Genomic DNA, 12,065 nt, shown 5'->3' with positions numbered 1-12,065 from the left:
GGATCAAGGCGCAGTGAATCCATATGAGGAGACGCTGAAACAAAATGGGCCTCTTTCGTGGTGCTTATTTTACTGGTGAATTGCGCGACACCTCTGTTTTGCGTCCTGTTTGAAAGCTTTTTGTAATGTTTACCTGGCCCTCAAACTGTCAAAGTTGCAATGAGGTTCCTCTGACATAGAAACGCTGCTCAATCTTGTAGGTTTCATTAAAATGCTCTGGGTTGGATGAATATTAGGAGTTCTGAACAATTATACAGCAATTTTCATGACAAAAATTGGCAAATTGGGGTCGCTTATGAGTGAAGTTTTACAGTACAGACCAGTGGAAGAGCAGGCATGCAATGTCATTGAGCTGACCGGGCTGAAGTCCACCCTTTGCCCCCCAAAATGTTAGCTGAGGGGCGGGGCTTTCGTGCCCTTTAACAGTTCAAAGGATCAGGAACATGCTTCTGGGCGCATTTCGTTTCTTCTGAGGCAAATCTATCTGCTCGGGTCGGATGATCAAGCCATTTCCCAGAGTCACACCCCCCTGAGACACACAGGCTGCGTCCCTGATAAACTCAACAACACGTTTCTTTTGTCATCAGCAGCATAGCCTTTCTTATGCATGATGGTGAATTTCCAACTGAAAAACCACCAGTCACCACAGATGTCTTTATGGGAGGGCACAAGGGGCACGTGGCAGGGCCCCCACCTTGGAGGGGGCCCCCACATAGCTGCCTGATTGATGGGTCAGTGCCCATTTGTTTTACAAAACTAAAATAACACATACCATGTTTTATGGTGTGCTGCTGAGGTGTCAAACCTGCAGCTAGGATGTTGCTGACCCTTTCCTATGTCTGAGGTTGATAAACTGATAAACGTGCATGTATACATACTTTTGTGATAGTAACACTTAACGTGTGCTACACAGCAATCTAATTGCACCAGCACTAGATATTGCAAGGGACATAGCATCCATCTGGTGCAGGTGTAGAGCTTTGTTCCTCCAAATGATGGTTGTTAAAACGGGTAACCACTTCCCAATGAGGAGCATACATTGTGGGAGAGGTGATTAGGTTGTCAAATTTGAGACACTGGAGCCAAAGTGTTGAGGCTCATAGCCCAGCTTTTCCAGCAGAAGATACAGTGATCCTGAACAAATCTTCTTATGCCACTGTATTGTACTGTGCTGTGCTGTCTCCTGTGAAAAGGTTTGCCTTCTCACTTACGGGTGGTGTTGTTTAGCCTACTGCTTCATATTTCTTTTCATGTAGGCCATTTGAGTGGAAGGGACAGAAGAGAACCAAGCAATTGTCACAGACCTCTGGCAAACATATTTTCTAGTCTGCTCATTTGGCAAAAGGTCTGCCTTATTCTACAATTTGAAAGTTACTTCTGCACAGACTAAATAACAGTCTTGGATTATGTCTTTCTGGTGTATGTAAAGCTTTAAAATACAATTGTAAATCCCAGATCAAGTGGTTAAAGCTCACATCAATTAATAGTGTGGCGCTTTTATACTTACCTTGGTGATAGTGAAAAAGAAGCTAGAATCAATTTATTTATTCACATTTATATAGTGCGCAGCAACACGAAGGCATCGTGGCGCTGTCCTTTTGCATAAAATACGTCTTCAACATTTTGTTTTTAAATGTTGTCCTATTGGGTTATGTGAATTGTGTACTTTCCAAATCAGTTCTTAAATCAATAAGGCATTATTTTAGTTCATGAAAATGAAACACTCACAAATAATTGAACCTTGCTCTATCGTAAGAACTTGGAAACAATGTGGTCAAGTGCAGAAATTGCAGATTGGGCTTGAATCTCAGCTTCACCTCTTAACCAACATGCATGATCCTGGGCAACTCATTTAATTTTGTTTTGCCTAACTTGTCCACATCAAGTCTGTAAACTGTTGAAAATTCTCAGGGCCCGATTCTGTTCAAGGCGCAGAGAGATCTTCATTGTGCCTTTTTTTGCCACTGAAGTGGGAGAATGGGAGAAAAGACTTCCCCCCCAATCTCCTCACGCCCCTGGCCTAGAGGATCGCGACCCAGACACCCGCCACGAGATGAATTTGCCTACCTACCAAACGACCAAATACCCTGGTACAGGAACATACGGATGTGCCCATCAGCCTGCCCACCAGCCTGCCCTGCTCAAGCCGACACCTGCGGCATGGATGAACTCGACTAAACCCTTCAACAGTAAATAAACACATCGTTAGAGATGCCATGACGACCTAGCCAACTGTCAGAACACCCGTACAACCATGCACACTGTACACCCCCACACCAATCCACACGAAGAACATATTCAGTGCTATGACGTAGGTGACGGACACACCCACTGACGCGCATCTTTATTATTTTTCACATAGGTTTTTCAAAATGCAGAAACGCAAGACGCACAGAGCACTCATCTAAAATGCTTGCTGACGCTTCTCCTAACCCTTGCATTGTGATGAAAATACAACGTAGACATGGTCCCGCCTATGAAGCAATGTGATACCGCAACTTAAAGTGCCGTGCATTAAACCTCCCCACCTATGCACCAGGCCCAAGTAGGCCGCAAGCAAGAGCCTCCACGAACATTGAACGAGCAAGAGTACAATTGCTGACCCTGCAGAATGAGCCCAGCGAGAACTGACAGCCAAAGGGGGCAATGTTGCAACTCGCATGCCACAAGCCAAAGCCAAGGTCGCACCTGCAAGCTAAGCCAGACACACAGTGGAAAGTACAACTTAAATGTGCAGAATTCTGCCTCAACCACGGTCTCTCCTCACGTGACCAAGCCAAACCTGACAGGGTGCCAGACCCAGGAGGGAGAAGTCGCCTGGGTCCCACGTTTGAGACACAGGCTGCAACAATGAAATGACCCAATGGACACCTACCGCGATGGGAATGGTCTGCTCTCAGGCATATGAGCAAATCCACGCATTGTCTGCACAAACACATAGTTACATATTGTTGCAAATGACAGGTACACCGCGAGCTGGGAACAACGATGGTCCCAGGGTGGGGGGCTCGCGAGTGGACCAATCAGAACATGGGGCACTCATCACTGACGCCATTAAGCATAGCCAATCATTAGGGGTCTTCGTGTAACAATTTTCAAGTATCTAATAGAAGGGACAACCCAAGTATACCACCTGACTGACCCTTAACCACTAACAGCGTTCTCTATACTTAAGCTATACTAACCCTACTACTCGAGCGACCAATCCAGAGTGGCGATAGGTTTTTGCTAACTTTCCCAGGTGACGCAAGTAGCGCGTCATACTGAGGCAAAAAGGGGCCTGCGAGCCCCACGAATTTCGAGAGTCTGGACGGACGCGTACGATCCTAGACCCATCCCTGCCGTTATTCAATAAACAGCAGTAACACCTTGCTTCTTGTGTGTGTCTCAGACTCATTTTTGGGATACGCGGGAGGAGTTGGGGCCTCCCAGCCCGGAGGACCGCGGAAGGCCCAGCCGACCCCGGGAGAAACCCCCCGACACCACCCTCATTCTCGGGGGGTCCTGGGCATCGGTGCAGAGACCGATACTGCGGTGTCACAAACTGCCTGTATTTCGCCTGTTTTTTTTTTTAATTAATGGGCGGAGAGCACGTTTTTTCGGCAGCAGTTTCATATAACTGCACAACATTCACAATTTAAAACCATCCCTTTTTGCATTCCATTGATTTTTAAGCTTTCCACAGCAATGTGGAACAATCCTCACCAGGCCCTCCCTCCAAAACCCTACAAAACAATAAACAGATCATTATAGGAACGTTGCAGAGTTATTTTCAATTACTTAAACCAACACAATTAGGATCAGGCGTACTTGTGTGAGATTTTCTTTTTTTTTTAAACACTTAATATGTCATGTTCTCCCAGTGCAATGACAAGTCTAGTTAAATGTGTACGATAGGTTGTGACTGGGAGGGAGGTGGATGGCCTTAACTCTGTTCTCTGGTCACACTCTTCTACAATAGCTTTAAGTGCAATAAGCGGACCACCACCAAAGGAGGTAGTCTTTGTGTCTGACATTTTTACACTGTCACTAATGTAGAGCAGTGACACCAGAATCCACATGCAAATTATCTGTTTTCGAAACAGGTGGTTGTCAGGTTGGTTTCCAGCCAATGCTGGCAACAGGTGCACAGGTTCCTGAACTGGCACATTGTGTGCTCCGTCTGTGAAATCCTAGACAATCAGAATAGGTGTTTTACCGAATAGGTCAGTAAACCATAATCCGACATTTTCAGCAATGTACACCTAGCCAAGAATCTGGCTCTCATTCTCTAAAGTCATTTGGTTTTAAGGGTATGCTCTTCAAAAAAGTCTCATTGTTTTACTGGGTAGTGTTCAATTGTATGTAATAATCACGACCATTGATATATCGCACACCACAAAGCCATTTGTTTCTTTGCTGACTAATAGCAAAATCACTTGAAAACCGTAGCTTCCAATTTATATCCACAATCTACGCAATCTGTGCACATGGTTGAGCACTTTTACTTTTAATGAGACTGCTAATTTGAGTCTTCTCTCTATGCTCGGGAGGATAGCTCAGGGGCAACGTGCTCGCCTTGGAAGCAAGACGATACGGAGCATCACAGGTTCAATCCCCAGGTCTGTGCTTAGAAACCTCTGGGTATTAAGCGCATTATAAATAACCAATCATATATCATGCTGGGGTATGTGTGCCTTTTTCATACGGCTTCTTATCTGTGCCCTGCATTTGAACTACACTTTCTCGTGGCTGCTATTGACGAAATGTTTCCGGGAACCTATGCTTGAACACAAGTACCCTCATTCTGCCTGACTGAATATGTTGCCCTTCCAATGCTGCGTGTTTATTATTCAGATTCCGGCTAGTCTGAAGAGGGTAAGGAGGACTGGTACGGAGCCCCATGCATATTTTTATTGCTGCCGGTCATAACGTCAAGCTCTGGGCTGTGATCGCAATGTGTGGGCAGTGACCAGGGATTTTGTTATCCCGCAATTTCTTTGGTTCAGAGGGGGGCCCAAAGAAGTCTAAGCCCCTGGCCCCAAGATTCCTTAAAATGCCAGTGCCAGTCACCTTGCAAATCTGTGACAGTTAAAGCGAGCAACACAATAAAGCACCCTTTGAAAATGTGTTTATACCCATAACGTCTAATAGCTTGATATGCTAAAATGTGAAGTTTGCTTTGATGTCCTTAGTTGAATGTTCTTAAAACCATACATATCACCACGCTGGAAGTTTGAGACTAATCTCCAAACCTAAGTGAGTTTATGACACAACTTATTTTATTGTGCATCTTAAAGCGCTGAAAATAAAGTGGGTAATGGATATTTTGCCTTTTGCATCTCATAGTTTTCCATTCAGGATGTGGAAAATAAAAGGTACACTGATATTATTTTGGCCCAACATGCTGCTATAAGGATTTACATTTTGCCATGATGCTTTACTATGCAATTTGTGTATTTTGCAAGTGAACTCTACAGGACAGTATTATTGTAGGTCTTGACACCCAAAACTTAAATATTTGTTCCAAGTAAAGCATGGAAGAAGGTGGCTGTGCCCAAATTGAAAGATTGGGTTAAAATCCCTGCTTTGCTTTTTAGCGCAAGTGTGCAATCCTTCCGCAAAAATGTAATCTCACCCTAACTTCAACTGAAAAAATTGGAGTGCTTATAAGTGATTACATTTACACCCTTACAATAGGACAGTTTTAATAAGTGAAGAGACAAATTGGTACACCCTGGTGCTCCTCTGCTAGTGGCTCCAATACTGCCACATAGAATTGCATTATTGCTGCAGTGGCCCTCGCCCAGTCTCGTAACACTTCAGGCAGACATAGTCTCACCAGCCAGTCAGTGCACCAGAGATTCTAGTACAGCGGAATAACTGTGGGTAGAACCAACATTACATTTTCTCCTCTGTTGCTCCCAGCCACTGAACTTGCTTGGGCCATCCAGGGTACTGCCCCACACTCTGCAAGGTCCTGTTATGCTATGATATTGAAGCTAACAAGGGGGTCTCCCAGGACCCCCCTTGTTATTTGCATAGTTTAAGTAACGTTGGGTTTCACCCAGGATTACTAGGGGAATCCAGACATGGACCCCTTGCTCACTATTGTTAGAGAGGCACAGATCCACCCTACGGATGAGGTTCAACCAGACCGAAACACATGTCTGGGGTTGCTGTTGGTACTCTTGTTCAGAGGAGAATTGCCTAGCATTTCAGTGCTGGACTGCCCCAGGGCAGGACAAAGATGATATGTTTGGGATATCTCTCCTCTGTGAAAGATAGTCAGCTAAAGACTCTGGGTAAGGCTCTTCTAACCAGTCCTAGTGTCTGGCAGAGTCTCCCCCTTGTTATTTGCATGATATTGAGGCTTCCATTGGGACACCATCTGTCATTTTCACACTTTCTAGGACCTTCAGGATCTGCAAGAAGTGGCTGTTTCAGACTTAAAGGAGAGAGTTAACTAATTGTAACATTGAAGCTGCAATAGAATAGCCTCATTACAATGAGTAATGAAGTTAGATGCAGCTACACAAGTAAGTTTGACTCTCCTCCACTGTCTCTGAAGTTAACGCCTCTCAGAACATTTGAAGGGTTATCCCCTACCTACATTTTAGCCTAGGTGCACCCCTAGATGTGAGCACTTGCATTTTGTTAAGCAAAGAGGTGAGCGAAGCCTTTCCCCGAAACTGGCAGTGTTAAAGTTTTACTATGTGTGTTCAGAAAAACGAACTTGAACAAATGCAGTAAAACTTTAAAGCTGCTACTTTCAAGAAAGATTTCCATCGCCTCTTTGCATATTGCGATTGCCTTGCCCCGCCTATTTTCTGACGTGGCTCCTCTCATCACAACTTAAACCCCCCCCCCCCCCCGCCGAAAATGTAAGTTTCATTTCGCCCCTGATGCAGATCTCTATACAGCAACGGCGACTTTGAACGGGTATAGCGGCTGAATGAGGAAACAGAATATGTACCCACTGAGGAGCTACAGAATACCCTCTCGGTGAGAAAACAGGCAACGTCTTGAGTGTGATGGAATAAGGCACTCACCCTCAGATTATATAATACATTTAGTTATAATGAGATACAGAAAATGCTCAGGGGGAAATCGAAAACTACCTCATAAAGAGGAAACCCAACAGACCCGCCCACTGAGGTCACATCAGATATGGCCAGAGCGGGGTAAACACCGAGTATCCTCGCAGTGAGGTGCCACGGGATATCCTCTATGATGAAAAGCAAATTATCTTCTGAGTGGCAACATAAAAGCCTCACGGCGAGTGAGTTTACTACCTTCACTGTAATGAGATAGCGAAAACACAAGGAGGGCAGGGGAGGGTAGCAGTACGCATCTTAAAGACACCCTGCACACCCGAGCAGCAAAAGCACCGAAAATATCCGCGGAATATATAATCTCTCGCCGAGGAAACGGAGCAGACCGCCAAAGATATTAATCGCTACGGGGGCTCATGTTTGAAAATGCGTAATTGCACGGAGATCTGGCAACGCGTGCAGTTAAGAGAACTTCGTTCCCTTCTGTGCAATTTTCGTGTTTACTGCGAAATGCAAAACAACTGCACGCAACATCGTGGCAAAAGTACATGGTCTGCTCGCAGTGGAAAGAAGGGTACGTGGTGCTCCCGTTCTGTGTCTCTATCAGACAAAACAACCTGAAGCAGGTGTGCCACACAATGACAGCTGGTTATAACGCCACCTGCGGATACATAATAACCGCGCACAGAGATGAGACACTGCCAGAGTGACGGCATACCATCCTGCAAGTGAGCGGGTACCGAAACACAACAGCGTACACTTGCAGCACTGGATGCAGAGCATACTCGATGCCGAAACAGCATGCCCACTCGGAGGGGAGGGGGTCCTGGTCCTCCCCAAAAGGGCACAATATCCCCACCGAGAGGGGGCTCGGGGCAGCCATGGAGTGAGGTGCCAACGGCGAAGAGGCTCGGTTTACGAGACGGTGGAGAGGCTGAGTGGCTCGCACACCCTTCCACCTCGGCGGGGCACCTGTAGGCAGCGTAGTAAGTAGTGTGACACGGGGGCGGGCGGCACTCACCCGCAGGCGGTCGGAGCGCCTCACCGGACTCTTCTTCATGGCTCTCTCTGGGTGGTCGAGACTTTGGGAGCAGCAGGATCAAGGGGGGTCACTGTGGGAGGCGGGAAATCCCTCCTGCTCCCCAGACGTTGAAGATTCAAACTGCGTGGCTCCTCCCACTGAAGTGACAGCTCAAGAGGGCGGGCGGAGGAGTATACTTTTCGTGCTCAGTGGATCGGTTTTCACTTTGAAAATACTTGGCATGCCAATAAAATGCCTTTTTATTGCATAGTATCAAGTCGAGAATGGCCTGGGTTGGGAGGGAGGGGCACCGGCTCAGAGCGATGCCCACTGAGTTAGAACTCTCTTTAATCATCTCCACTCGTCTGCTGTTGACATATAGCAAGGCGCAGAGAGAGGTGGAGACCCGTCCCGGGCGGCGAATCGCACCAAAGTTAGAGTCCAACACGATCCAGACATTAGTAGCAATCAAACACATCCTTTATATGATAATGTTACTCGTTAGAAGTGAGCCGAAGGCCAACTAATGGAATGGCACTTCAACGATCTTTGCTAAAAGCTCTATGCGTCTTCAACACTCACTGGAAGGTATTTGTCAACTCTGCAGATTTATACTGCTTTTTTAAGTAGCCCTAAACCCATACATATTCAAGTGCCAGATGCAACTGCTTAGAGATAGTGTGTACACAGATAACTCAGCAGTTGCTTCCTTGTACTTCCTGCAACTCAGTATGGAGACTGCATATTTTATACTGGTGATCCACCAATTACAGATTATCTGACAAATCCTTTACACCATTTTCGTCTACTCCTCACCTGCCTACTCTCATCGCAGTTATATATTTACTAACATTTTTATCGCGAAAATGCATCAAAGTAAAAGCCCAGCAGTAGACAATGATACATATGAACATGTTGTAATCCCCCCAAATCCCAACCGTGTCTCTTCGATACCACGACCGGTCTTTACCAGTATCCCTATATTTCCCAAAATCTCCCTCAAATTACATCAGTCTACAATTCTTTTGGCTCCTGTAAATGACTCTCTCCTTGAGTGAAAGCTTCATTATCTCATTCATCCATCCATCCATACGTCCACCTTAAGACGGATCACAGTTGTCCAGTTCCTTAAAATTAACTTCTTGGCCATTAAGACTTTCCTGAAAAGCCACTTTTTTTTGTGCACCTGATAAATCCTCAACCAGGTTGTCTTCACCCAATATTAACGTCTCAAAACCATAGTCCAGTGACAGCCTCAAAACTCTGTTGAATATTACAATCAGCTCACCCCAAAATAATCTCACCTTGTTACATTCCCAAAGCATATTCTTCAGGGTCCCAGCCTGGTGCAAACACCCCCTGCAATCACCTGTGTCAGCAAGACCCCGTTTACACAAGCGCTCAGGTGTCCAATTGATTCTATGCAGAATCTTAATCTGCCGTAATCTTTCACCCAAACTCAATGAGGACAGGCAACATTCTTACATAAAGTTGCCCAGCGTGTAGCAGACATCTCCCCATCTAACCTCTGTGGCCAAGCAGCCAACGGTGATGAGTTATGTTATTTGCCTTGGTTGGCATAACAAGTTTATATAACTTCGAAGCTTGATGTCCCTCTCTCTCTGCTCTTAAGACTATTTTGTCAATATTGCTAAAGTGTAAAGCTCCCATTTCAGAGACTACTCGTTTAAGGACTCATTATTGCAAATTTGTACGATTAGGTATGTTTTTCCCTTGTCTCGATTGGCTCAATGTTAGCCATTTCCTGTTAACCAGCAGGTCACCTTATCCCCTTGATACCATATCAGGCCAAAACATCATTTTATTCAGAACAGCACAAGGACTTTGGGACTCTCTGCTGCAGGCTAGTGTGCTGCAACCCGTCTCTAGTACGTCTGTCGTTCCGCCCGGGTAAGCCCCTCACTAACTTTCCCCCTTCCCTCTACGTTTGTCCTCTATCTACGGAGACTTGGATTCCCAGGACTTCCAGACCTCACCACATGGTAAATCCTACCTTTGCCCTTTCTTAACTCCTGGTATTGATATTTTGTTTTCCTCATATCCTAGTCTCACTAGGGATTTCTGGTTACCTTCTTTGTAGTAGAAGACCCTGTTGAGAGTACAAGTTGGATTAACCTTCACTCTACCTGTTGATGCAAGATCCTAGGTGATACACTGTGCACACCAGGTTGGTACTGGTATACTTCAGCCTGTGACTGTCTGTTTGGTTCCCCCTTGTGTATTATCATAATCCACCTTTCCCTTGTTCCCTAAGAGCTCAGTGTAAATCCAGGGTGGCCAGGTCATACGACCTTTCAAGTAAATCACCCATCTGACCCAGGTTTTACAGCACGGTGTATTGCTGGGAAGGTCTCCCTCAAGTTGAGGGGGTCCGAGCTGTTGCGGGTTGGGGAAACACTGGTTAACGAGGGTCCCAAAGGTTTTCAGTGGATCTCCAGTCTGTGAGTATAATCCTCCTGTGTCTCTTTGGAGAGTGTCAGTCAGGCACTGACAGCTGGCTTGTCTAATGTTTGAAAGAAGAATCTGAGACGTATTGATCTAAAAAATCTTCTCAGTTCTACTTCTGTTTCAAAATTGTTTACTCGAGCAATTGGGACAAAACTGAGTCCTTTACTAAGGGCACTAATCTCTTGCTCGGACAGACAATAGTCAGTCAAATAAAAAAGGGGGATCACCAACCCTGTTGTTATGTTTAATTCGACTGTTAGGTTCGCATTTGGGGGGCCCCATACTGTCTGGTCCTCCCCCGTCTGCAGTGCCCCTGAAAAAAACGTGGAATAGGCAGGATGGGGAGCGCAATCGCTGTAGAAGAAGTAGGTGAACTACTGTTATCAGTCTCACTTCCGCTTGAGCTGTTTGATGTATTTGAGGAAGTGACAAACCTTTGTCTCCTAGTGTTTAAGTTATTTAACCTGTTTGTGTTGTACCCTACCCTATTTTGTTGTTCATAATAACTATCAACCAAGTAGGGATATGTTCTTTCTTCTCTATAATTATCAATGTCTTTCTTTAATTTCCAATTGTATCTATTATAAGTTGTTTGAATTTCGAAATCTCTTCATTAATTTTTTCTAGTTTACTTTTAATATCTTGTATCACACCATCATGTTGGATTTTACTTGGAATCACCCCTGCTTTTAGATATTCTAACATCAACTGGCCATCGGACTCCTGATCAGTTTTTTCTTTTTTTGAGTGAGTAATTCTAAATCATTAGTCTGTAAATTGGACGGCTGTCCATTCGAAGAGGATGCAAGACAAGAAGGAAGCCTGAGAAGTTTCTGAAAATGTTCATCTGAAAACGCGACAATGTTCTCATTTTCCATATTAATTATACACACATTTCTACCCATCAACTGAAGGGTTGTCCTGTAAGTCTATCTTTTTGGTTACTTCCCTCTTTTTTGGTAACGGGGGACCAATTTCGAAATGGGAAGAAACAACAACAAAATCTGAATACAGGAAACTAGTTGCCCCTCCCTTAACACTTAGCACAACACTGTGCACACACCATTCACTTGTACTAAGGCTTACAACACTTTAACCCCTTAAGTGCCATGGGTACTTCTCCCCAGTGCCAGGGCCTTTTTTGGTGATTTCGGTATGTGGCCATTCAATGGCTTGTAACTTTTTTGTTACATGAGGTATCTCGGCCAAATTTGGCTCCTTTTTTTCCCACATGTAGGCGGTCGTAACGCCACCCAGGTATCCTAGGTTGCTGTAGGGGGGGTGAGAGAAAATAAGCAAAAAGGGCGAACATTTTGTTTTTTTTTCAAAAAATGGCAATAAAATGTTGTACAAAGAAGCCTGTGGTTTTTTACTTGTAAGAGCTAGGAACGAATGGTTTGCTGTGCCGAATTCCCCAATTTCCTGGCTTTCAAGAACAGGTTGAGTGGAAACGGAAAAAAAAATATTTTGATGTGGTTATAAACCGTTTTGTGAGAGGTAGGCGATTTTGGCCATTTTTGACAATTGGACATGCATGGACG

General features: G+C 45.0%; 1 protein-coding gene across 2 annotated transcripts in view; it reads right to left on the bottom strand.

The window, feature by feature from the left end:
- The window catches only part of LOC138567224 (5'-3' exonuclease PLD3-like), a 323,411-nt gene extending 315,206 nt beyond the window's left edge, over positions 1-8,205 (bottom strand). For both annotated transcript variants that reach the window (XM_069645213.1, XM_069645212.1), the window contains exon 1: positions 8,056-8,205. In XM_069645213.1, coding sequence (XP_069501314.1) covers positions 8,056-8,094 — 39 coding nt within the window. In that variant the 5' untranslated portion in view covers positions 8,095-8,205. The remainder of the gene's footprint in view (positions 1-8,055) is intronic.
- Between the last annotated feature and the right edge of the window lie 3,860 nt (positions 8,206-12,065).

The sequence above is a fragment of the Ambystoma mexicanum genome, chromosome 2p, assembly GCF_040938575.1.
Source record: "Ambystoma mexicanum isolate Mex_15411 chromosome 2p, UKY_AmexF1_1, whole genome shotgun sequence".
NCBI classification, from domain to species: Eukaryota; Metazoa; Chordata; class Amphibia; order Caudata; family Ambystomatidae; genus Ambystoma; species Ambystoma mexicanum.
The sequence above is the reverse complement of the archived record's forward strand: the minus strand, read 5'-3'. Positions and strand labels throughout refer to the sequence as shown.